General features: G+C 37.8%; 1 protein-coding gene across 2 annotated transcripts; it reads left to right on the forward strand.

Moving 5' to 3' along the window:
- The first annotated feature begins 848 nt into the window (after positions 1-848).
- Positions 849-25,901, forward strand: LOC101388623 (sulfotransferase 2A1-like). 2 transcript variants are annotated; one of them, XM_087422278.1, is made up of 6 exons: positions 849-984; positions 2,033-2,241; positions 4,251-4,377; positions 11,937-12,049; positions 13,268-13,448; positions 25,789-25,901. In XM_087422278.1, exons 1-6 carry the CDS (start codon positions 849-851, stop codon positions 25,899-25,901), a joined length of 879 nt encoding a protein of 292 aa, XP_087278404.1. The 2 variants fall into 2 exon arrangements, with proteins under 2 accessions (XP_087278404.1, XP_004440265.1); XM_004440208.3 differs by having other exon boundaries at positions 11,937-12,031.
- Positions 25,902-27,582: the final 1,681 nt, after the last annotated feature.

Here is a 27,582-nt window from a genome sequence, read left to right on the forward strand (position 1 = left end):
AATGTGCACTCATGAATGCATTCAGGCACAGAGATCGTGTTTTAAATAAGCCCACATAGAAAGGGGGGAGAGAAAATTTACAGTAGAGAAGCTTGACAAATATCACCTCAGCCACGTGACCAAGGTCAACATCAACAGTGATAGTCACGTCGATAGTAAGTTCCCCTGAAATGTTGTGGCTATAATGGTTTTTTACCTCCATGATCTTCTCCAAAACCCATAAGCTCAGTTTAATGATGAGAAAACATGTGGCAAACCCCAATAGAGGTACTTCAAAATACGTGACCAGTGCCCCTCAAAACTGTCAACATCATCAAAAACACAGAGAGTCTAAGAAAATGTCACAGCCAAGAGGAGCCTGAGAAGACACGATGACTCAATGTGATGTGGTGTCTGGATGGATCCTGGAACAGAGAAAGGACATGAGGGAAAAACTAAGGAAATCTGAAGAAAGAATGAACTCTGAGAGCTCTCTACACTATCTTCACATTTTTTCTACACATATAAAACCGTCCTAAAAAATAAAGCTTGCTGAAACCATTTTTTAAATTTGTCCACATTCTACATGCTTGGGATTGTTATTGAATTCTTGGTTCCCTTTGATGAATTCAAACTCAGATTACCCCAAAATGTTCTCTGAAAGACTTGATGGTTGCTCAATATCATCAACCTTGGGATCCTCTATCAATATCCACTTTTCTTTATCAGCAAACAAACTCCTCAATAAACCAGGAGAGATTAATAATTGTTTTAGCTTTAGTATAAAAACTGATCTCCCAGCAGCTGCCACAACCTCCAACAGTGGCTACAGCTGAGATTCTAACACCAGGTACAAACAGCTCATCATAATGTCAGGTGGGTATATTTGGTTTGAAGGGATACCGCTCCCTGACACGACTGTTGTACCTGAAGTCCTGAGAGAAGCACTGGAGAGTTTTGTGTTTAAGGATGAAGATGTTGTAATAGTGACTTACCCCAAATCAGGTAAGGAAACAGGATCAGATCCTTAGGCATAGTCAGGTGTTTGCATGGAGTAGTGGAGGAGGGTGACAAGTGAAGTCCTTATAGAAGAAATAGAAAAAAAGAGTTAATTATGTGAGATTATGGATACATTAATTAGCTTAATAATGGTCATCATTTCACAATGTATATACATATAAAATCATCACACTGTACCCCTTAAATTGATGCAATTTTTCTTTGCCAGTTACACCTCAATAAACCTGGGAAGGGATGAATAAACACAACTATAACAGCCACAAAAAAAAAGTAGAAGGAACAGCATCTAAATTGAGATGAAAGAATGAATGTGAAACTATTTAGTGAAAAGGGATATTTTCAGCTAAAGGTGTCAGCATGGACAATGGCCAGAAATTAGAAAAGAGCAAATTCAAGGGACTGAGAGGATGTGGATCATATTTCTATCAGGGGAGGGCATAGAGGGACAGTAAATTGGGCAAGGACTGAGGCTGAAAATGTTGGAAGTGGCGAGGTGGTAAAAAGCTAAGGGCAGTGGGAACATGTTAAAAGGATTTAAGCAAATAGTCAAAGGGTGGAAGCAACCCAAATGCCCATTGACAGATGAATGGATAAACAAAATGTAGTATATAAACATAATGGATTATTATTCAGCCTTAAAAAATGAATGAAATTCTCACACACACAGCACAATGTGGGTGAACAGTGAGGACAACATGCTGAGTGATAAGCCAGTCACAGAATGACAAATATGACATAATTCCACTTAGATGAGGTATATAGAGTAATCAAACTCCTTAAGACAGAAAGTAGAATGGTAGTTGCCCACGATTGGCAGGGATTGAAGGGAGGGTAAAATGGAGAGTTGTTGTTTAATGGGTACAGACTGTTAGTCTTGCAAGATGGTTGCACAACAGTGTGAATATACTTAATACTACTGAACTGTGCACTTGAAAATGCTTAAGATGGTACATTTATGTTATGTGTGTTTTATCACAATTTTTTAAAAAGTCAGATTAAAATGAGTGACCATCATTTTTCCTTCTTTCTCCAGGAACAAACTGGTTGATTGAAATTCTCTGCCTGATTTCCTCCAAGGGGGATCCCAAGTGGATCCAATCTGTGCCCATTTGGGACCGCTCACCCTGGATAGAGAATGAGTATGGTTATAATTTACTAAAGGATAAGGAAGGCCCACTCCTCATCACCTCCCACCTCCCCATCCAACTCATCCCCAAGTCTCTCTTCAGTTCCAAGGCCAAGGTCAGTGCTCAATAATCAAGATGTTTGGTCAATGCTTTCTACACTCTAATGTGCCTGGGAGTCCCCTGGAGATCTGGTTGAAATACAGCCTCATCCAGTAGGTCTGGGGTGGGCCTCAGACTCTGCATTGGTGATGCCAGGGGCCATACTTGAGTACAAGGGTGTAGACCCCTCCACAAGTTGTACCAGCCAGATGTAGACCGGATGTAAAGTGAAACGATAACACCAGAATCTTAGAAACCCATATTTTAAACCAAATTAGAATATGTTATTCTTTTATATACTAGATAAGCCCCCTCTGTTGCTCTAAAAAAATAATTAGCCAATCTTGATTAGGTAAATGCCTCCTGCCACTTAGGTAGAAGTATAAGACATAGAGTTGCCCATACGGAAGCAGCTCATTCATAAATCAATGCCTAAATCCAGCGAGATTGCTCTGGCACCATGGCTGGTTTTTCTAACTACTACGTCTTCCTATGTGTAGCTGTCTATTGAGCTCAGCAGACACAGGAATCTCTCATGGGGCTGACAGATGATCCCCAGGAGGGGCCACGGGTATCCAGGGTCTACCATATCTCAGATTGTTTTTAGAAACATACTTTGCTGGAAGGTGCTCATTGGTTTGTGATTTTTAAAAAATGTTTTATGCTTAAATTGGATTGTGAAGTTTAGAATAATATCTCCTTTCTTGGAAATTTCACAGTGTGTTGTGGTATGATTAAGTTTTGTTTTTCTTTAACCCATCACTTCCCGGGCTGATTTATAACACATTCATTTACGTGTGTCTTATTGGTGTTTGTTAAATCCCCTTGTGGAGAACATGAGGCATAGAGAGAGTTGGGGCCTAGGATAATGTCACAAAGAAAGTTGGTGCAGAACTCAGAGTATAAGTCAGATGTTCAAATGCCAAGTGTTCTTGCATGTGTGTGTCTGTATGTGTGCACTAATCTTAAGTATCAGCTTGTTGAATCTTTACATATGTACACAACCGGGTTAACTCCTTGCTGGACATTTGGTCCTGTCCAAAACATCCTTAAACATTTGGTCCACACCAAAAGGTCATTGATATTCGGTCTTGTTCAAAACATCCATAGGACATTTGGTCCACACCAAAAGGTCATTGATATTTGGTCTTGTTCAAAACATCCATAGGACATTTGGTCCACACCAAAAAGTCATTGATATTCGGTCTTGTTCAAAACAGCCGTAGGACATTTGGTCCATGCCAAAAGGTCTGTGACATGTAGTCCCCTCCAAAGCATCCATGAGCATATTTCTTCTATGCCAAATGCTTTTTGATCATATATCAAGGACCTTTTGGTGTGTGGACCCAATGTCTTCACAGACATTTTGGACAGGACCAAATATCAAAGTCCTTTCGGCATGAACACATGTCTTATGGACCAAATGTCTTATGGACATTCTGCATAGGACCAAATATCTGCTAATTGGGTAAATACCTTCCAGATCCAGATTTAGAACATTTCTACTCCCCTAGAAAACTCCCTCATGTGCCTCCCCAATCAATTCCCACCCACAGAGGTGATCAGTCTCCTGACTTCTCACTCTATAGATTAATTTGCTTGTTCTTGAACTTCATATACATAGACTTATACCATCTGAATGTCTGCTGTGTATCTATGAATATAGCACTGTTTATTAATCCATTCTCCTCGTAGTAATCTTTAAACTATGCTACACAAATATACTACCACACGCCTTTTCAAACCTTTGGTTGCTTCCCATTCTGAGCAGACTATGATACCCCAGAGGGAAAGGACAATGCGTTCCTCTTCTATTGTTGTATTCTTAGTATGACCCCAGTGACTGGTTCATAGGAACTTAAAAATATATATTTGGTTAATGAATGCAATAACTAATTTTTAAAAGAATCCATTGGTATTTAATAGGCATTTTCTAGGAATTGGCTCTTTCTATATTTATATGAAGATAAAGAAGGATGAGAAATGACTGTATTGATTTTTTGTTATCTCATTTTTCTCTTTAAGGTGATTTATCTTATCAGAAATCCCAGAGATATTCTTGTGTCTGGTTATTTTTTCTATAGCATTTCGAATTTTATTAAAAAACCAGAGTCACTGGAACAATATTTTGAATGGTTCATCCAAGGAAATGGTGAGTGAACATAAAATATGGAAGCTGGGGGATTGTCAGAGGCCTTTATCAGACCTCATCTTACACCCAACCTGAGATCTCTACATCTCACCCTCCTGGGGGTATTGGGCTCCATGACCACTGCCACCCAAATTTTTGAAGTCCATATTCTCTCCTGCAGAGCAGCAGAACCCCAGCCAGCCTTTCAGGTTCCATATCATAAACCATCCTAGCTATGTTCCGAGTCTCCTGTTCCTGTCTAAACTAACACAGAATGCTAGTATTCTTCTCTTCTCTCTTCATTTGTGGCTGTCTGAAAATCAACTTTTCATTGGCTTCCAGGACAATACAATCCTGACTTTCCAGCCTTTTTGAGATGTGTCTTTATAAAACTCCCTTAATCCTCTTGTGCTGTCTCAGAAATGTAAGCATTATCCATTGCCAATCTTCCTCCTTTTTACTTCCTTCCCCCACCCCCAAACTCCTGGTACATACTTGTGTATAGATGTAAGTTATTCTGGTTCTTCTATGTGAGTGGCCACCACAACATGGCTACTGACAGACGAGTGGTGTGGTTCTGTGTGTGGGAACCAAACCTGGGTGGCTGAAGTGGAGCAGGCAGAAGTTTAAACTCTAGGCCATCAGAACTGTCTTGGATCTCTATACTTTTAATTATGAATAATTTCCAGGCTTTCTTGGATATAGAAATTTTGCAATTTTTCTCACAACTATATGATAAGTCACATATCTCAGTTGTAACATGTCTTCCTAGCTTCAGATCTGATTCTCTAACAGTCCATAGATGTCTTCAATGGAGAGGGCCACAGACACCTCTAATTCAATACATTCAAAACTGAGCACATTTCCCCCCATATCCCAAAATGCTCCCACTGCAGGTTGATCTTATTAAATAAATAGAACCACTCCTTACCCAAGCTTAGCATGATTCTGACATCTCACAAGTGCCATCTGTTTCCCATCCCACTCCCATGCCCGTCAGCATTTTCCTTTGTCTACTTATTATTAGAGACCCATGACCTTGATTCATATCTTCATTCTGGTATCTGTTACACTGTCTCTGTACTTAAGGAAGTCTTCATTTTCTGTACTATATAGAATACCATCTTTCCCCATCTCTACAGTTTTAACTTTTTTTAACCTTAGTATTCATCACCAATGAGTATGTATTCTATTTATTTTTTTATTGCATGTGTCTCCCCACTAGAATATAAGCTCCTTGTGTTGTTCATTCTTGACCCTAGGTCCTAGAGTAGTGCTTGCCACATACTAAGCAGCTAATACACCTTTGTTAAATAGTGAATATTTGTTTGTCACCCCTTCCATTGGTGCTTTATTATCAGAGCCACTGTTAATTCTCATCTAGATTCACAAGACACACTCATTATTGGCGTCCTCACCTCATGCTCTTTGGCCTTTATAGGCTATGTTGCAATCATCTGTTAAATATTGAACAGTTCACATTTCCTGAATTGTTTGCTCTCAGCATAAAGTCCAATCTTCAAAGCAGGCAGTCGTGTTTCTTATTGAGCTGATCTTGGCTGACCTCTTCAGTCCCATCTTCTGCTTTCCTTTAGGTTACTCTTTAAGAAAAAAGGCAACCTTGAAACCCTAATGGAAGCCCAGACATGAAGAATACACCTCCCTCATCAGTGCTATATTTGATCTTGCCGTTTGGTGCACAAAGCATTCTGAATTGTGCTTCAGGTCTTCCTAGGAATCCAGGAAAGTCCGATCAATAGTGGCGAATGATGAAGACATATCCTGTAAACTTCACCACTATCCCAATATCTTGCTTATCTGTCCCTTAAAACTCACACACAGGCCTCTTTCTTATCCAGTCAAGAACCACCAACACCAAAATCTTTCTTGTTATGAATTAATATCAATATCCTGAGTTGTCTGCAGCCCTGTAGAATGTCAGTTCAAATCCTTTCCCCCATAGCAGTGAAGAAAACTTGGGAATTTAAGTCCTAGGGAATATTGTCCTGAGATCCAGGCAACAGGAGTCCCTGCTCTGGATCCTGAGTCTGAGAGCAGAGCTCTGGATCATACATGATAACAAAGTCTTAGGAGGTCCCCTGCTGTGGACACATTTCCTCCCCAGTGAGGTAAAGAGTCTATAGGACTCCTCGAGTTTGCAACCCTTTCATCACCCATGCTCTGGGAACCTTGAATCATACGATTCCCTATGCAAAGGATCCCAAGCACGTTTTCATGGCCTGTGTGGTCTTCTACTCTGGATCCCACCTCCCAAGGCTGACCATACCAGCACCGTGAGCCCTGCTAGGTTAGGTTTAGCCAAGAGGAGTATCAAAATGAATGAACCGTAATTGCTGTTTGCAAGCATCATTGAAGGCATTAGTTTTGCCCCAGTGCTTCTCCCAACACTTTGTATGCCCAAAGTTAGAAATTAAATGAGGTGCTTCAACTTTAAGGCTCTTCAGAATAATGCTTCTCTGGTGTACATGTGCTTGACTTTCTTTCTGGTTTATACACCTAATTGTAGAACTGCTAAGGCATAGCAAATATGAATTTTCAATTTTAAAAGATAATATCTATTTTCCTGCATGGTTATGTCAGTTTATATTCCCACAAATAGCATATGACAGTTCCTGTTACTCCATATCCTCAGTGACACTCCTTATTTTCAGTATTTTTATGATTGTCATTATAGTAGTTTTACAGAAAATTAGTGGATAATTGGCATATTTATTTTAGTTTATCTCTTCTTTTATAGACATTGTTTATCTCTCCTTTTATCTAAAGCATTTTTAATATCTTACACGGTCCTTTAGGATTTTTTTTTCTATAAATGGTTGCAACAGTTTTTTAGATGCATTTCATTCCTTCTAGATTAATAACATCTTAAAATTACATTATCCAGTTACTTGGCCCTGATTTGTGTATGTAACTGATTTTGAATATTAATTGGGTCTTCAACAATCTGAATGAACTCTTTTCTTAACTCTCATTGTTTTCCTGTAGGTTCTCTTTGATTTTCAATGAAGTATAAATATAACCTTTAAGTAATGATATCACCTTCATTTCTATTAAACATATGTCATCTTTATTATTTCTTCTCTTATCTCATTGGCCAGGGCTCTGGGACAATGTTGAATAGAAGTGATGATAGTGGTAATACTTGTCTTTTTCTTAATTTTGAAGGTAATTATTCAAAAATGTTATGTTTTAACTTTATTGATAAATAATTGACAAATATAATTGTATATATTTAAACATGATTATTTGATATAGCTATACATTGTATAATGATTACCAAGATCAAGATAATTATCACATCTTTGTGCGTGTTGTTTGTGTGTGGTTAGACTGCTTAAGATCTACTCTCAGCAATTTTCAAGTACATAACACCAAATTATTAACTATAGGTTACTATGCTGTATGTGGGATCCTCAGAACTTATTCTTCTCATAACTGAAAATTTATACCCTTGCACCTATATCTCCCCATGTTTTCTCTGCACATCCCCTCGCCACCACCATTTTATTCTCTGTTTCTATGAAATGTGCTTTTTTTTTGTATTCCACTGTAAGTAATACCATATGGTATTTGTCTTTCTCTGTCTGATTTATCTCACTTAGCCTAATGCCCCCGAGGTTCATCCCTGTTGCCGCAAATAGCAAGATTTCTTTCTTTTTTATAGACGAATAGTATTCCATTATAAATATATGGAATATATATAAATAAAAAATGTAAATATAAAATATACATAAATATAAAAAATATATAAATAGAAAATAATATTCCATTATATATTAAATATAAAATAGAAAATAAAATATAAAAATATAAAATATGTGTATGTATATATACTACATTTTCTTTATCCGTTCATCCATCAAAGGACATTTATGTTGTTTCTATATCTTAGCTATTGTAAATAATGCTGAAATAATACTGAAATGAACATGAGTATGCAGATATCTCTTCAAGATACTGATTTCAATTCTTTCAGATATATACCCAGGAGAGGGATTGCTGGGTGATATGGTAGTTCTATTTTTTAAATTTTTAGGAACTGCCATACTGTTTTTCATAATGGCTACGCCAGACTACATTCCCACCACCACTGTGTAAAGGATTTCCTTTTCTCCACGTCCTCACCAACATTTGTTATCTCTTTATTTTTTGATAACAGCCCTCCTAACATGTATGATGTGATAGCTCATTGTGTCTTTGATTTGTATTTCCTTGATGATTAGTGCTGTTGAGCACCTTTTCATACACCTACTGGTCATTCGTATGTCTTCTTTGGAAAAATATCTATTCAGGTCCTTTGCCCATTTTTAAATTGGATTATTTGCTTTTTTTTTTTTTTGTTTTTCAGTTGTATGAGTTCTTTATATATTTGGGATATTAACACCTTATCATATATAGGTTGGTAAATATATTTTCCCATTCTGTAGGTAGCTTTTTCAAATTGTTGATTGTTTCCATTTCTGTGCAGAAGCTTTTTAGTTTTACTTGTTTATTTTCGCTTTTGTTGCCTGTGTTTTTGGTGTCTTATCCAAGAAATCATTGCGAATCTAATCAAGGAAATTTTCCCCAATTTTTCTTCCAGGATTTTTATGGTTTCAGCACTTATATTTGAGACTCTGATCCATTTTGAATTAATTTTTGTGAGTGGTGTAATATACGGGTGCAGTTTCATTCTTTTTCATCTAGATATCCAGTTTTCCCAAAAATCTTTATTGAGGAGACCATCCTCTCCCCATTGTGTGTTCTTAGTGCCCTAGTCAAAAATTACTTGGCCATATATGTGTGGATTTATATCTGGACTCTCTATTCTCTTCCGCTGGTCTGTATGCCTATTTTTATGCTAGTGTCACACTGTTTTGATTACTATAGCTTTGTAATAACACTTGAAATCTGGAAGTGTGATGCCTCCAGCTTCGTTCTTTCTCAAGATTGCCTTGTCTATTCGGGTTATTTTGTAATTTCATGCAAATTTTAGGATTCTTTTCTACTTCTGTGAAAGATGCCATTGGAATTTTGATAAGGATTGCATTGAATGTGTAGATTGCTTTGGATAGTAAGGACATTTTCACAACATTAATACTTCCAACCCAAGAACATATAATATCTTCCCATTTATTTGTGTCTTCTCAATCTCTTTCATCAAAGACTTATAGTTTTCAGTATACAAGTCTTTCTCCTCTTTGTTTAAATTTATTTCTAAGTATTTTATTGTTTTTGATGCTATTTTAGATGGAATTGCTTTCTTAATTTCTCTTTTAAATAGTTCATTGTTAGTGTGTAGAAACAACTGTTTTCTGTATGTTGATTTTGTATCCTGGAAATTTATTAAATTTGACTATTAATTCTACCAGGTTTTTGATAGAGTCTAGGGTTTTTTTTATATATAAGATCATGTCATCTGAAAATAAAGATAAGTTTACTTCTTCCTTTTTGATTTGGATATTTTTCTTGCCTAATTGCTGTGGCTAGAACTTCTAAACTATGTTGAATAGAATGGTGAGAGTAGTCATCCTTGTCTTTTTCTTCATCTTAGAGGGAAGGCTTTTAACTTTTCACCATTGAGTATAGTGTTAGCTGTGGTTTTGTCACATATGACCTTTATAATGATGAAGAACGTTCCTTTTATACATAACTTGTGTTTTTATCATGCAAATATTGGGTCAAATGTTTTTTCTCCATCTTCTAAAATGATCATATGATTTTTATTCTTCATTCTGCAATGTAGTGTATCACATTAATGATTTGCATGTGTTGGACCATCCTTGCATCCCATGGTATATGATCATTTTAATGTGCTATTGAGTTCAGGTTGCTAATATTTTGCTGAGGATATTTTCATCTATATTCATCAGGAATATTGGTCTGTACTTTTCTTTTCTTATAGTGTCCTTATCTGGCTTTGGTATCAGAGCAATGCTGGCCTCACAAAATGACTTTAGGAGTATTGCCTCCTCTTCAATTTTTTTGAAATTTGATGGAATTGGTATTAATTCTTCCTTAAATATTTGCAAGAGTTTATCGGGAAACTATCTGGTCCTGGGCTTTTCTTTGTTGGGAGATTTTTGATTACTGATTCAATCTCATTACTTGTTATTGGACTATTGGGATTTTCTATTTCTTCATGATTTAATCTTGTGGGTTGTATGTTTCTAGGAATTTACCCATTACTTCTATGTTATCCAATTTGTTAGCATATAATTTTTCATAGTTTCTTATGATCATTTGTATTTATGTGGCATCAGTTATAATGGCTCCTCTTCCATATTTTATTTATTTCAGTCTGCTCTTTTTTTTTTTTAGTCTAGCTAAAGATTTGTCAATTTTTTTTTGTTTTTCTTTTTAAAAAGCTCCTATTTTAGTTAATATATTCTACTGTTTTATGGTCTTTTTTTCATTTTTTTTCCTGCTCTGATCTTTGTTATTTCCTTCCTTCTGATAACTTTGGGTTTAGTTTGTTCTTCTCTCTCCAGATCCTTGACGTGTAAAGTTAAATTGCTTATTTGAGATTTTTTTCCTTATTGTAGGCATTTATAGCTATAAAATACCTTTTTTAGAACTCCTATTGCTGCATCCCTTAAGTTTTGACATACTGTGCTTCCATTTTTGTTTGTTTCACGATTTTTTAAATTTCTCTTTTGATTTCTTCTTTGAATCATTGGATGTTCCTTTCTCTTGGATTCACTTTATATTTAGTCTATTTAGTCTATAACTTACACTAGTTGTCTCATAACAAAAGTTGTGAATTCTTTCAGTATTTGGCCTGAAAATTTCTTTATTTTATGCTCATTCTTGAATGATAATTTAACTAAGTAAAATTCTCATTTTATATTTAATTTCCCACTACATTTTGGAGTTAAGAAGTGCTCGTGCATGGTAGACAGCATACAAAATATCAAATAGTTGAGATATGGAGGATGAAGTGAGAAGATTTAGCTCTGTAGAATACAATATAAAATATAGGAAAAGGCAGTTTTTAAGGCAACATGCCTGAGAATTTCCTGCATTGATGAAATCTCAGTTTGAAGAACCACACTGAGCCTCAAAAAGAATTATTACAAAAAAAATCCTCACTTAGTCTCTAGGAAACCTTTCATAGAAAAAAGGAAAGAAAATCTTAAACCAGAGGAAAGACAGATAATTTCCAAAGAAACAATAATTACGATAACAACAATGAAGGCAAGAAGAAGCAAAAATATCTTCAAGGGCTGTGGGAATGACCTATCAACCAAAATTTCTAAACACTGAACATATATGAGGCAGCAAGAATACCATTCCTCAGGCCACATGGCTCTCTGGACAGGATATCATTAGAGACCATTCAAAACTGGGTACAGAGCCGGCTCCAAATAAACGAGGCTCATTACAAGGTAAATGCATGATGTTAGATAGTATTTCTTCATCTTTACTCTCATTCATTCAGCAGCTAGTTAGGACAAGTTTAAATGTGCCAGACATTGTGCTATTAATGGTGCCCACAAGAGTGAACATAATAGATGGATCCCTGCTTTCATAGCCTTGGTAATCTACCCCCTCTTTCTGCACCTTCCCCCAATATGCAGTGCCATATGGATCCTGGTTTGACCACATTCATGGCTGGATGTCCATGAAAGGGAAGGAGAACTTCCTGATACTGAGTTATGAAGAGCTGAGACGGGTAACTATGGTTCTTATGGTTAGCACACACCCTCTCACCACCATCTTCACTCCCTCTAGCTTTCCTCCATTCCTCTGTGTCTCTATTCCACCTTCTCAGTCAAAGTTTAGCCGTGTGATGGGTCATTAGGAGTGAGAATAGATGCCTGGTCTTAATTGCCTTACTTCTGGGTGACACCGCCCAACTTCATGCTCTTTTTCTTCATGTTCTCTTCTTTGTTCCATCTTAAAATATCTAAAGGGTTTTTTTTTTAATGCACTGAGAGAGAATAAAATGGCTTTGGCTCACACTGGCAATGGTTCTAAAATTTCTAGAGGTAGGGCACATGATGCTGCTGATAACCTAGTGGTGGGAAGGGACTGAGGAAGAAGACGCATTGCATAGAAACAAGTTTGGTTACAGAGGTCTCTCTGACTGCTTGACACCCCAGATTGAATGAGGGAAGAAAGATAAAGTCATGAAATCAGTCTGTGTAATTATTCTGACAGGCCAAGGACTAGAGTGAACAGTAATAGGCAGGAAAGGCTGTCATATGGTGATCAAAACCAGTAAGGTGATTAAACCATTGGAAGATGAACTTTGCCCATTAGTGGTACCCTGGAGAAAAGAGAAAGTAACATAAACACAGGCTTTTGCTTGTGAGAAACATTACTTCCCATCATCTTCCACTGGCTACTTTTGTCCAATCCTCTATGACCTCTATATGAATTTCATTTTCACCAAGACTTTTGTAACAAGTTTAGCTGCTTCAGGTACATACTCCCATACCTTCCAGTAATTATGCTTTAAAGCCACAAAATGAACATTTATTGAAGGAACTTCTATAGTTACATGTTTTCTGGTTAGATTATAATGAGGGCTCATGGGATAAAGAAATGTTTTAAAGCATTATAGCTCTAAGAGGAAGGTATATGATTCAAACCAAAGTCTTTCTGATTATAAAATCAATTTTTTATAATAATACCCCAGGATCATATGCCAAGGACTAATTATTGAGACAATATATAAGAAGATATTATGAAACTATGTATGTTGTCCAAATGTTAATTATGGAAAACAGTATTAACTGATGGTACCTCCAGGATTTGAAACCAATCCCTACGATCTTTGTCAAGTTATCCCTGAACATTTCTTTCCTTAATCCTGATAATAATTATCTAGAAGACTTTCTAAAAGTGTCTTTAGAAAACACAAAATCTTCTTTGTCATCTTCTTTCTTGTTTTTTCTTCTTCTAGGACACAAGAAGCACAGTACAGAAGATCTGCCAATTCCTGGGCAAGAAGTTAGAACCAGAAGAACTGAACTCTCTCCTCAAGAATAGCTCCTTCAAGGTCATGAAAGAAAACAAGATGTCCAATTTTACCCTCCTGCATGCTTATCATTTACTTGAGGAGAATGGATCACTTATGAGGAAAGGTAAAAGAAAATGGAGCTCTGCCTTCAAAATATGTCAGAATATGTGGAGGGCATTCTGGGCTTACAGTAGGGCACTAATACTTGGGACTAGGGAGTGTTTGAGTTTATCAACTCTATTTATTCATCACCCAGAGAACTTCTCAGGTGCCCTTATCAGGGAGTCTCTTTTCATAGTACTGATGTGGGCTCTGGCACTTGGAGGAAGTTGATTAGGACTGCAATGGTCATCTGACTCATGGGAGGTCATTCAGATTCTCTCTCCTCAGGATTTGACATGGTGCATATCCATTCTACAAACACTGATCAGGTTAATTCACTACTGCTGCCAACCTGCCAGCTGGGATTGACCTGGGAAATGAGGACAGGATTGGGGATGGTCATGTTGTGCTACCCCTCTGGTGATTTAGCATGGAGAACTATCCTGAACAAAGAAACATATAAAGAATGACTCAACTGGAAACAGGAGAGAGGAGAGACTTTTCACTTAGCTGAGAGCCTGTCTTGTTATCAGACATTGTAAGGCCCTCTACGATGAAAGATTAGTTGTGTCCATATCCTTGGGCACGAGATGAATGAAAAGTGTCTACAGTCTGAAGTAGGAGCTAATTTGCTCACAAGTCCAGAGTTAAATATGTCCAGGATGGTGATCCATAAAAAGAAGAAATTAAGTGGTTCAAAAGACCTCAAGCAGGTTGCAGCTGCCATTCAGGGCAGAGGGGGAGGCAGCCACCACCCTAGTAGGCCAGGAGGTTAGAGCATCAAGACAAAGAAGCTCATTCTTGAGCCTTAAAATCTCATGGAATTTGTCCTGCTAGGTTTTGCACTTGCTTGGGACCTGTGATCCCTTTCTACTTTCTGAGTTCTACCTTTTGAAATGGGAATATCTATCCTATGCCTTTCCTACGATTGTATTTTGGAAGTAGATAAGTTGTTTGGTTTCACAGGTTCACAGCTGGAGAGGAATCTTGCCTCAGGATTAATTCTACCTCAAGGCTCACTTATGCCTTTATTACATGGTATTTAAATTAAATTTGGGGGAACCCTTGGAGGGGCGGAGTCAAGATGGCGGTGTAGGCAGACTCTGAACTCACCTCCTCCCGTGGACACAGCCAATTTACAACTACTCGTGGAAAAATTACCCCTGAGACAGAACTGAAAACTGGATAAGAGGAACACCTGCAACAACGGACAATCCTAACTGGGGTAGAAGAGGCAGAGACTCCCTTCTGGGGAGGAAAAACGCCGCCTTCACAAGCCACCAGCTTCACGGCCGCCGGGAGCAGCTCACTGGTACGCACCCTCCCTGGAGGCGCGGGGTCCAGAGCCGGGGAGCGCACCCGCTGTGGGCATTTTGTGGACCCAGCACAATCGAGACCAGCGGCATAATATCTGACTTTGCCTGCTACTAAAGCATTGGGGAGCACCCCCAGAAAACCCGGTTCACAAAGAAACTAAAACTGGCTCTTAAAGGGCCCATGCACAAACTCACCCGTTCCAGAAAGCATCCTAAAATCACCAGAAAGAAAGGTGCACAGTGCTTTGGTGAAAAGAGACTCACCTAATAGGCCCTGAGTGCATCTTGGTGAGGGGTGAGACCTCTCCAGGGACTGGGACATTGGCGGCGGCCATTGTTGTGGCCTGGTGTGGGCGTGCTGACACAGACGCCATTGGAGTTCTCCCTGAGGCCTGCTAGCCCAGGGTCTGCTCCACTCGCTAGAGCACCAATTTAATCCAGCTCAGCCAGGGCAGGCAGCCCACCCTAGAGACTGGCCCCACCCAACAACAAGCCCTCAGACAACTTGTGGGCCTGCATAGATTGGTGACTGGATTCTCTGCAGCCTGGCAACTGAGCCGACTTGAGCGGGGCAGGGTGTGCACAAGGAGTGGGTGGAGAGTGTGGGGCGGTGGCGGAGTGTGTGGGGCTCCCACAGTGGAGAGACTGGGTCCGCTTAGGGAGGTCGGGGCGCTCACATGGGGCAGGACTGTGTTGACTGTGTGTGTGGACCTGTGGGCAACAGGACTTGTCAGCTGCAGAAGACTTGTGCTTCTCAAAGACCCACATAGGAGGTTTGCCCCACCTTCCAAAGCCTGAAACAATTGGGTGCTCCTGTGCCTGAGGCCAGCCCCACCCAGCTGCAATCCTCAGAGAGCTGACAAGAGACCTAATAGGCTAGAGGCTTACAGCAGTTGTAAGGCCCTGAGCCTAACAACCTGCCACACTGGGGGCCTACTCAGTTAAAAGAAATACTGCAACATAAATGTGGTATTAGAGCTCACAGCCAACTGTGCTGGAGCTCCCCACACCTGATAAAGAGACTGAAGGGCCCACAACAACTACAAGCAGCTGAGCATTACAACAGCTGGCCAGGAGCATAACTCAGCCTCCCTGGGCGCCTACAGGGAGAGCAAATAGGCCACAATAGAAGGACACACGTAGCCCACATAGGGGTCACCCCTGGAACATTGAGAACTGAGGGAAGCACACTGGAAGCCTCCTAAGGCATCACTTACATAAGGTCACCTATCCAAGAGCAGGAGACATAGCTGACCTACCTAATACGTAGACACAAGCACAGGGAAAGAGGCAAAATGAGGAGACAAAGGAATACATTCCAAGTAAGAGAACAGGACAAAACCCCAGAAAAGGAACTAAGTGAAACAGAAATGAGCAACCTACCCGACAGAGAGTTCAAACTAAGAGTGTTAAGGATGTTCACTGATCTGGGGAGAAGAATAGATGACCTCAGTGAGAATGTCAACAAAGAAATGGAAGATATAAAAAAGAACCAATCAGAAATGAAGAATACAATACTGGAAATGAAAAATTCATTAGAGGGACTCAAAAGCAGAGTAGAGGATACAGAAGAATGGATCTGTCAGCTGGGAGAAAGACTAGAAGAAATTACCCAAGGTGAACAGGTAAAAGAGAAAAGAATTAAAAAGAGTGAGGACAGTCTAAGGGACCTCTGGGACAACGTCAAGCACACTAACATCCGTGTTATATGTGTCCCGGAAGGAGAAGAGCGAGACAAGGGGTCAGAGAACCTATTTCAAGAAATAATAGATGAAAACTTCCCTAACCTAAGGAAGGAAACAGACATCCAGGTACAGGAAGCTCAGAGAGCCCCAAACAAGATAAACCCAAAGAGGCCCACACCAAGACACATCATAATCAAAATGTCCAGAATTAAAGATAAAGAGAGAATCCTATAAGCCGCAAGAGAATGTCAAGTTACATACAAAGGAAACCCCATAAGGCTATCAGCTGACTTCTCAGCAGAAACCTTACAGGCTAGAAGAGAATGGCACGATATATTTAAAGTGCTAAAAGGAAAAAAATTACAGCCAAGAATACTCTACCCAGCAAGGTTATCATTCAAAATGGAAGGAGAGATCAAAATTTTCCCAGATAAGCAAAAATTAAAGGAGTTTGTCACCAAGAAACCAGTGCTACAAGAAATGTTAAAGGGACTGATTTAAGGGGAAAAGAGAAGACCACAAATAGGAAAAATTATCTATTTCCATTATAAGAGGGCAATGGATGCAAATGCACAAAAAAGAGGTTAGATATGATATCAAAAACATAAAAGGAGGGAGGAGGGGAGTTAAAGAGTACATCTTTCAGACAGAGGTCAAACTAAAGTGACCATCAATTCTGTATAGAAGAAGTAAGGAACAGAGAAGGACTACTAAAACACTGAGAAAAAAAAAAGTTAAAAAATGGCAGTAAGTACATACTTATCAATAGTTACTTTAAACGTCAATGGACTAAATGCTCCAATTAAAAGGCATAGGGTGGCTGACTGGATAAAAAAAGACCCATATATATGCTGCATACAAGAGACACACTTCAGACCTAAAGACACTCACAAACTGAAAGTGAAGGGATGGAAAAAGATACTCCACGCAAATGGCAATGAAAAGAAAGCTGGGGTAGCAGTACTCATATCAGACAAAATAGACTTTAAAACAAAAACTGTAAAAAGAGACAAAGAAGGTCATTACATAATGATCAACGGAACAATCCAACAAGAGGATATAACACTTGTAAATATCTATGCACCCAATGTAGGTGCACCTAAATATATAAAGCAATTATTCACAGACATAAAAACAGAAATAGACAGTAACACAATAATAGTAGGGGACTTTAACACTCCACTTACACCAACGGATAGATCATCCAAACAGAAGATCAATAAGGAAACATTGGCCTTAAACGACACACTAGAACAGATGGACCTAGTAGATACATACAGAGCATTCCATCCAAAAACCGAAGAATACACATTCTTTTCAAATGCACATGAAACATTCTCCAGGATTGATCACATATTAGGCCACAAAACAAGTCTCCATAAATTTAAGAAGATTGAAGTAATACCAAGCATCTTTTCTGACCACAACGGTATGAAGCTAGAAATCAACTATAGGAAGAAAATCAGAAAAGCCACAAATACATGGAGATTAAACAAAATGCTACTGAACAACGACTGGGTTAACGAAGAAATCAAAGAAGAAATCAAAAAATACCTGGAGCCAAATGAAAATGAAAATACGACATGCCAGAATTTATGGGATACAGCAAAAGCGGTTCTAAGAGGGAAGTTTATAGCGATACAGGCCTATCTCAACAAACAAGAAAAATCCCAAATAAACAATCTAACAATGCACCTAAAGGAACTAGAAAAAGAAGAACAAACAAAGCCCAAAATCAGTAGAAGAAGGGAAATAATAAAAATCAGAGCAGAAATAAATGAAATAGAGACCAAAAAAACAATAGAAAAAATTAATAAAACCAAGAGCTGGTTCTTTGAAAAGATCAACAAAATAGACAAACCTTTAGCTAGACTCACCAAGAAAAAAAGAGAGAAGGCACAAATAAGTAAAATCAGAAATGAAAGAGGAGAGGTTACAACAGACACCTCAGAAATACAAAAGATTATAAGAGAATACTATGAAAAGCTATATGCCAACCAATTCGACAATCTGGAAGAAATGGATAAATTCTTAGAATCATACAACCTTCCAAAACTGGATCAAGAAGAAGTAGAGAATTTGAATAGACCAATCACCAGTAATGAGATCAAAACAGTCATCAAAAACCTCCCCAAAAATAAAAGTCCAGGACCAGATGGCTTCCCTGGTGAATTCTACCAAACATTCAAAGAAGACTTAATACCTATCCTTCTCAAACTCTTCCAAAAAATTGAGGAGGGGGAGAAGCTCCCTAACTCATTCTATGAAGCTGACATTACCCTGATACCAAAACCAGACAAGGACAACACAAAAAAAGAAAATTACAGGCCAATATCACTGATGAACATCGATGCGAAAATCCTCAACAAAATACTAGCAAATCGCATACAACAATACGTTAAAAAGATTATACACCATGATCAAGTGGGATTTATTCCAGGGATGCAGGGATGGTTTAACATTCGCAAATCAATCAACGTAATACACCACATTAATAAAATGAAGAATAAAAATCACATGATCATCTCAATAGATGCAGAGAAAGCATTTGACAAGATACAGCATCCATTTATGATAAAAACTCTGAATAAAATGGGTATAGAAGGAAAGTACCTCAACATAATAAAGACCATATATGAGAAACCCACAGCTAATATCATCCTCAATGGTGAAAAACTGAAAGCTATCCCTCTAAGAACAGGAACCAGACAAGGATGTGCACTGTCACCACTCCTATTTAACATAGTATTGGAAGTCCTAGCCAGAGCAATCAGGCAAGAGAAAGAAATAAAAGGGATCCAAATTGGAAAGGAAGAAGTGAAACTCTCACTATTTGCAGATGACATGATTTTGTATATAGAAAACCCTAAAGAATCCACCAGAAAACTTTTAGAAGTAATAAACGAATATGGTAAAGTTGCAGGATACAAAATCAACATACAAAAATCAGTTGCATTTCTGTACACTAACAACGAAGTAGCAGAAAGAGAAATTAAGAATACCATCCCATTTACAATTGCAACAAAAAGAATCAAATACCTAGGAATAAACTTAACCAAAGAGGTGAAAGATCTGTACACCGAAAACTATAAAACATTTCTGAAAGAAATTGAAGAAGACACAAAGAAATGGAAAGATATTCCGTGCTCTTGGATTGGAAGAATTAACATAGTTAAGATGTCCATACTTCCTAAAGCCATCTATAGATTCAATGCAATCCCTATCAAAGTTCCAACAACATTTTTCACAGAAATAGAACAAAGAATCCTAAAATTTATATGGAACAACAGAAGACCCCGAATAGCTGAAGCAATCCTGAGAAAAAAGAACAAAGCTGGAGGTATCACACTCCCTGATTTCAAAATATACTACAAAGCTGTAGTAACCAAAACAGCATGGTAGTCGCACAAAAACAGACACACAGATCAATGGAATAGAATCGAAAGCCCTGAAATAAACCCACACATCTATGGACAGCTAATCTTTGACAAAGGAGCCAAGAACATACAATGGGGAAAAGAAAGTCTCTTCAACAAATGGTGTTGGGAAAACTGGATAGCCACATGCAAAAAAATGCAAGTAGACCCTTACCTTACACCATACACAAAAATTAACTCCAAATGGATTAAAGACTTGAATGTAAGACCTGAAACTATGAAACTTCTAGAAGAAAACATAGGCAGTTCGCTCTTCCACATCGGTCTTAGCAACATCTTTTCAAACACCACATCTGACCAGGCAAGAGAAACAATAGAAAAAATAAACAAATGGGACTACATCAAACTAAAAACTTCTGCACAGCAAAGGAAACCATCAACAAAACGAAAAGACAACCTAACAATTCGGAGAAGATATTTGCAAACCATACATCTGATAAGGGCTTAATCTCCAAAATATATAAAGAACTCATGCATCTCAACAACAAAAAAACTAACAACCCAATTAAAAAATGGGCAAAAGACCTGAACAGACATTTCTCCAAAGAAGATATACAGATGGCTAACAGACACATGAAAAGATGTTCAGGGCCAGGCCCGTGGCTTAGCGGTTAAGTGCGTGTGCTCCGCTGCTGGCGGCCCGGGTTCGGATCCCGGGCGCGCACCGACACACTTCTTCTCTGGCCATGCTGAGGCTGTGTCCCACATACAGCAACTAAAAAAAAGGATGTGCAGCTATGACATACAACTATGTACTGGGGCTTTGGGGGAAAAATAAATAAATTAATTAAAAAAAAAAAAGTTGTTCAAAATCACTAACTATCAGGGAAATGCAAATCAAAACTACAATGAGATATCACCTCATGCCCGTCAGAATGGCTATAATTAAAAAGACAGGAAGCAATATGTGTTGGAGAGGATGTGGAGAAAAGGGAACTCTCATACACTGCTGGTGGGAGTGCAAACTGGTGCAGCCACTGTGGAAAACAGTATGGAGATTCTTCAAAAAATCAAGGATAGAACTACCATATGATCCAGCTATTCCACTGCTGGGTATTTATCCAAAGAACTTGAAAACACCAATTTGTAAAGATACATGCACCCCTGTGTTCATTGCAGCGTTATTCACAATAGCCAAGACTTGGAAGCAACCTAAGTGCTCATCAAGGGACGAATGGATAAAGAAGCTGTGGTATATATACACAATGGAATACTACTCAGCCATAAGAAACGATGAAATCCAGCCCTTTGTGACAACATGGATGGACATTGAGGGTATAATGCAAAGTGAAATAAGTCAGAGGGAGAAGGTCAAATACCGTATGATTTCCTTCATTAAGTAGTAGATAATAACAACAATAAACAAACACATAGGGACAGAGACTGGATTGGTGGTTACCAGAGGGGAAGGGGGGAGAGAGGAGGGTGAAAGGGATAATTCGGCACATGTGTGTGGTGATGGGTTGTAATTAGTATTTTGGTGGTGAACATGATGTAGTCCATGCAGAAATAGAAGTACAATGATGTACACCTGAAATTTTTACAATGTTATAAACCAATGTTACTGCAATAAACAAAAAATTTAAAAAAAAATTAAATTTTGGACTTAGAGTTGTAAAGGGTTTAGACTTCTGGGCAGTTGGGATGGGGTGAATGTATTGTGTGTGTGAGAATAACATGAACTGGGGGTGTGGAGGCCAGAAGGAGGAGTGTATAGGTTGAATTCTGTCTTCTCTAAATTCATATGTTGAATTACTAACCCCCAGTACCTCATAATGTAACTGTATTTGGAGATAAGGTCTTTAAAGAGGTAATTAAGTCAAAATGAGATCTTTAGGCTCAGCCCCAATTCATATTGTGGTGTTCTTACAAGAAGAGGAAATACAGACACAGGCATATGTACAAACCAAGAGAAGATCAATGAAGACGGCCATGTACACACCAAGTAGAGAAACCTCAAGAAGAAACCAACCCTGCTGAAACCTTGATCTTGGACTTCTAGCTTCCAGGATGTGATAAAAAATATTTCTGTTGTTTTAAAAAAAAGACCTGTAGCAATCCCACACTTTGACACTTTACTAAAATAGAAGTAAAGGGAATACCTAGCAGAGAGAGATTGTCCATTCTTAGATTTCCTTTCATGTATTAGGGTTTGGCAGAGTTTAAAATGGTATATTTATGTACAATGCTTGTGTGAAATGGCTAAAAGGACAAAAGATGATTGCTTAGGAGAGAAAGGCAATGAGAATTAACAACCCAGATTTTTGGCAGGGACAAAATAGAGTGGAATCAAATTTGGTGCATAATTCAATGACTATACCCACTCTTTCTTCTTGTCTAGGATGACTCCTCCAGAAGGCAACCATATTGGATTTCAACCTTTTCCGATTACTCATAGGATTTGTTATATAGTGTAGATAGTTGAGAGGGATAGATATAATACTGATAATAATAGTTATCAACAAACCATCTGATTATTATTGCTAAGCTGATGATCTAACTCCATATGTAGTTTGCAATTGAATCATCACAACAATCTGATTGGGTACTATTTTCCTCAGAAAAGTGTGATACCTGATGCAGCTAGTAAGACACAAGTCCCTTTGAAAACCTGGTCTCTGATGCTCGAGACTAAATTTATAACCCTCATGCTTTGCAACTTCACTATTCTAGGACAGAGTAAACTAAGCATTTGGGGTATTTGTGGGTAACAAAGAAAGAAAGAGAGAAAGAAGGGAAGAAATGAAAAGGATTAATATCCTGTGTCTCTACCCAGGTCTGATCTGTGTCCTTTCTTTTATCTGGGAGGCACATACAGATCCAAGATTAATTTTAAAATTAATTATATCAATTATAGTTAGACAACTAGTTGTATAAATCATGATGTACTGAAAAGCTGCATGAAATGTTGGTTGTTCTATGCCAAGGGCTGTTTTTTTCAGCTACTTCCATGATGACTGGGGACCTTTTCTGATCAGGACACAAGAAAAATACTTTTTATTGCCTCTCGTGGTCTACACATACCAACTTTACTTAGAACAAGCCTGGCTGTTAGATTGTCCGTTACTGGTGACCTGTCTGATTTTCAGATAAAAGAGATCGTTTTCTCTAACCGATTGTTGTTGTTAGTACCCTTGATTATTTTTATTCTACAGGATAGTGTCTGGCATGGAATAGAAATTCTATGACTTTTGTTGAATAAACAGAATGAACAAAAACATAATATATTAATTTATTAAAGAAATTTGGTTTAAAGTATAATCAACAAGCTATATGATCATTTTAGTTGCATTACAAACTATAAATTAATATGTTACAATATAATACAAATATATTGGATTATAAACTACATATGGAGTTGGTAAAGTATAATAATTAACAAGCTATTTGTCCACCCTATTATGACATATATAAATATATTACACATCAGAATATCAAAATCGTTGAAGTATAGCTGTTAACACTAGATCAGTAAATATTGTATGACCTGACGCTTTAATAAACTTCATCCAAAACTTCACTCATTCCGCCATTATTATATGTTACTGCTTGACAGAATTTTTTTAAAGGTGTATGCATATCCAAGATGTTATGGGCTGAATTTTGTCCACCTAAAAATCCATATGTTGAAGCCCTAACATCTAGTACTTCAGAATGTGACCATATTTGGAGAGAGGGTCTTCACAGAGGTAATTAAGTTAAAATGAGGTCATTAGAGTGGGTTGTAATCTAATAATACTGGTGTCCCTAAAGGAAGAGGAAATTTGGACACAGACACGTACAGAGGAAAGAAGATATGAGGACATAGGAGGAAGAGGGCCATTTATAAACCAAGAAGAGAGGCCTAGAACAGATCTTTCCCTCACAGCCTCAGAAGGAAGCAACGACATCTGTCAACACCTTGATCTCTGACTCCTGGCCTCCAGAACTCTGAGAAAATACATTTCTGTTGTTAAGCCTCCAGTATGAGGTGCCTGGTTACAGCAGCCTTAGCAAACTAATACACAAGAGTTTGGGGAGATTTTTAAGAGACAAAAACTAAGGAAACTAGTAGAAATAGAAATTTACATCAGAAGGATTTGTAGGATTTTGAAGATGGGGACAATTTAGAACTTGAGGCTCCTGCACAAAAACATTGGATTCTCTCATCTGGACTGAAGTTTAATAGGGGGTTGCCATATTGAATTTACAGAGACTCTGGTGCCTCAAGAGCTCTTTCTGTCTTCTCATAAGTCCAGTGTGTTACAGATGATACATGAGCCTCAGAAATCAATAACGGTGAAAATTGTTCTAATAATGAAGAAAATGATGAGCATGAGAGTAACAGTGGATGTTTCTAGGGCACCAATTATTTATTAGATGTTCTGTTATATTACTTTTATGCATATAGTTTGAGTATATAATTTATATTTCTATGTATTAATTTATATAAAATTATAATTATGTTGCTATGTATTCATTTAATTAATTCATTAATTTAGTTGTATTAATATAATACATAAGTATTAATTTATATAATATAGAAATAATAATATCATCATATAATTAAGAGTATTGCTTCTGGTGTAAAAATCTTTGGCTTCAAATCCACATCCATCACTATCTACGTAACCTCTCCAAGTCTTTTTTTAATCATCTAAAATGGAGGTAATAATAGTACATTCCTCATCCTTTTAGTCATCCTTTCAACAAACATTTGAGTACACAGTGTCTATGACTCTTTGAAACACTAAGTCTTTGTCAATTAAAAAGAAAAGTTTGTGGGGCCAGCCTGGTGGCATAGTGGTTAAGTTCAGGCACTCCACTTTGGCAGCCTGGGGCTCATGGGTACGGGTCCAAGGCGTGGACCTGCACACCACTCATCAAGCCATGCTGTAGCAGCATCCCACATACAAAATAGAGGAAGATTGGCACAGATGTTACCTCAGGGACAATCTTCCTCAAGCAAAAAGAGGAAGATTGGCAACAGATGTTAGCTCATGGCTAATCTTCCTCATCAAAAAAAAGAAAAGAAAAGTTTATGATTTTCTAACACTTACATATATTGGAGATACATATGACAAACACACACATACAAAGGAAATACATATAGCATATCATATGTGATAAGTGTTATGAAGTAAAATACAGCAAGGATGGAGATTTACAATTTTAAACTGGGTGGTGGGAGAGAGCCTCACTGAGAAGTTACATTGGAGTAAAGACATCAATGAAGCAAATCAGCAAGACATAGATGTATCTGAGAGAACAACATTCCAGGAAGAAGGAACAGGAAATGCAAATAGCCTGAGAAGGGTGAATGTTTGAGGCAGAATAAGAATACTCAGTGTGAGGGAGCAGAGTGAGCAAATGGGTGGTCACAGGAGGTGAAGTCAGAGAAAGCACAGGGACCAAATCACCTGAAGCCATAAGCACTTTCAGAGTGAAACCAGAAGTCTTTGGAGAATTTGAGCAGGAAGAGACATGATCTGGCTTAGCTTCTCAAGGAATCAAGATGGCTGCCATTCTGAGAATAACTTATAATGGAGAAGGATCGAAAACAGAGAGACTAGTTAGAAGTCTAATACAATAATCCAGGTGAGACATGATGTTGGCTTCTGCCAAGGTGGTAGAAATAGAGGTGGTGAGAAGTGGCCAGATTCTGGATGTATCAGAACACATAGCTGCAGTATTGCTGATGAATTGTATGCAGTATGGGTTGGGAGAGAGGAGAATATAGTAAATTGTTTCCGGATATGTGGAAGTGTAAATAGCTATGATTGCCAGGAAGTATAGAGACCCACCAATGAGCCATTGGTCATTCTGCTCTACTAGCTACAATTACCATGTGAAGTGGACAGAAGGAAAAGATCCAGAAGGAGATGGGTTGGGAACTTAAGACCTACCCCTCGATCTGATCTGAGTCTCTATTTCATGTTTGTCAGGCATCTCTGGGGACTGGAAAAATTACTTCACAGTGGCCCAAGCTGAAGCCTTTGATAAAATATTCCAGGAGAAGATGGCGGATGTTCCTCGAGAGCTGTTCCCATGGGAATAATGTTCAAAAACTTCTGGATCTACTATGAATATTGATATTGGTTTTCCTGTCCTTGGACATGTTCATGACTGAGGGTAATTGCGTAAAACTTGTATTTCATCCTGGAGCCTCAAATTATCCAATCTTTGCATCTTTGAGGACTTGATTATTAAAAATTACTATGGTACACCTAATTCACTTTGGGGCATTCAGCTTTTTAAAAATGTTTCATATATACAGAATGATTCAGAAACAATATGATTATTACCCAAAACTATGTCAGAATTTTTTAATAAAAATGAGAAATAAAATTACGGAGCAGTTAAGCCTCCTTTTCTTTCCACTGCTTGTATCTCACAATTTATTATTATTCTGACCTTCTGTTATATAGTTCCCAACCTACTATTGTTCTCTTACTATGTACTGTTTGACCATAAACAATATATGGTATTTGTGAAGGCATTTAAAACTTAGGCACACTGCATAATGCATTCATCGTCTTACATTTCCACTCAGTATTTTATATTTGAGTTTCATCCATGTTGATTACATAACTAGTTAAGTATTAAGTATTGAGACTTATAATTTAGTTACCAATTCTCCTGTGGATAATTTGAGTTTATTCCCCACCAGTTTTTCCATATTTAAATAACTTCCCTGGCCTAACATGACAGTTTCTGGAGAATGTTCCACGTGCATTTGAGAAGAATGTGTATTTTGCTGCTTTGGGATGGAATATTCTGTAAATATCTGTTAAGTCCATCTGGTATAATATGTAGTGTAAGTCCAACATTTGCTTGTTAATTTTCTGTCTGTTTGATCAAACCATTGTTGAAAGTGGGCTATTGAAGTCCTGCATTATTATGGTATTGCTGTCTATTTCTCCCTTCAGATCTGTTAATATTTGCTTTATATATTTAAGTGCTCCTATGTTTGGTGAAAAAATATTTACAAATGTTATATCCTTTTGTTGGATTGACCCTGTTATCATTATATAATGACCTTCTTTGTCTCTCCTTACAGTGTGTCTTAAAGTCTGTTGTGTTTAATATAATTAGATTTGCCCCTGCTTTCTTTTGGTTTCCATTTACATTAAAACAAGTCTTCATAAATTTAAGAAGATTTAAATCACATCAAGTATCTTTTCCAAACACAGTGGCATGAAACTAGAAAACAATTACATGAGGAAAACTAGAAACTTTACAAATATGTGGAGATTAGACAATATGCTTCTCAACAAACAGTAGGTCAAAGAAGAAATCAAAAGAGAAATAAAAAAATATCTACAGGAAATTAAAGGAAATCCAACATACCAAAACTTATGGGATGCAGCAAAAATGGTTCTAAGAAGGAAGTTTATAGCAACAAATGCCTACATTAAAAAATAAGAAATATCTCAAATAACATAAATCTACATCTCAAGGAAGTAAACAAACTGAGCCAAAAGTTAATAGAAGGAAAGAAACAACAAAGATCAGAGTGGATAAATGAAATAGAGACTAAAAAGACAATAGAAAATATCAATGAGGGCCGGCCCCATGGCTTAGCGGTTAAGTGCGCATGTTCCATTACTGGCAGCCCGGGTTTGGATCCTGGGCACGCACCAATGCACCCGTTCTCTGGCCATGCTGAAGCCACATCCCACATACAGCAACTAGAAGGATGTGCAACTATGACACACAACTATCTACTGGGGCTTGTG

The sequence above is a fragment of the Ceratotherium simum genome, chromosome 33 (assembly GCF_057802395.1).
Source record: "Ceratotherium simum simum isolate JZ-2026a chromosome 33, ASM5780239v1, whole genome shotgun sequence".
NCBI classification, from domain to species: Eukaryota; Metazoa; Chordata; class Mammalia; order Perissodactyla; family Rhinocerotidae; genus Ceratotherium; species Ceratotherium simum.

Excerpts from the sequence above, each read along its gene's own strand:
- LOC101388623 (XM_087422278.1), top strand. The coding sequence starts at position 849 with ATGTCAGGTGGGTATATTTGGTTTGAAGGGATACCGCTCCCTGACACG. Across the intron at positions 4,378-11,936 it reads ATGGTTCATCCAAGGAAATG|TGCCATATGGATCCTGGTTT; the intron begins GTGAGTGAACAT and ends CCCAATATGCAG. Across the intron at positions 12,050-13,267 it reads GGGTAACTATGGTTCTTATG|GACACAAGAAGCACAGTACA; the intron begins GTTAGCACACAC and ends TTCTTCTTCTAG.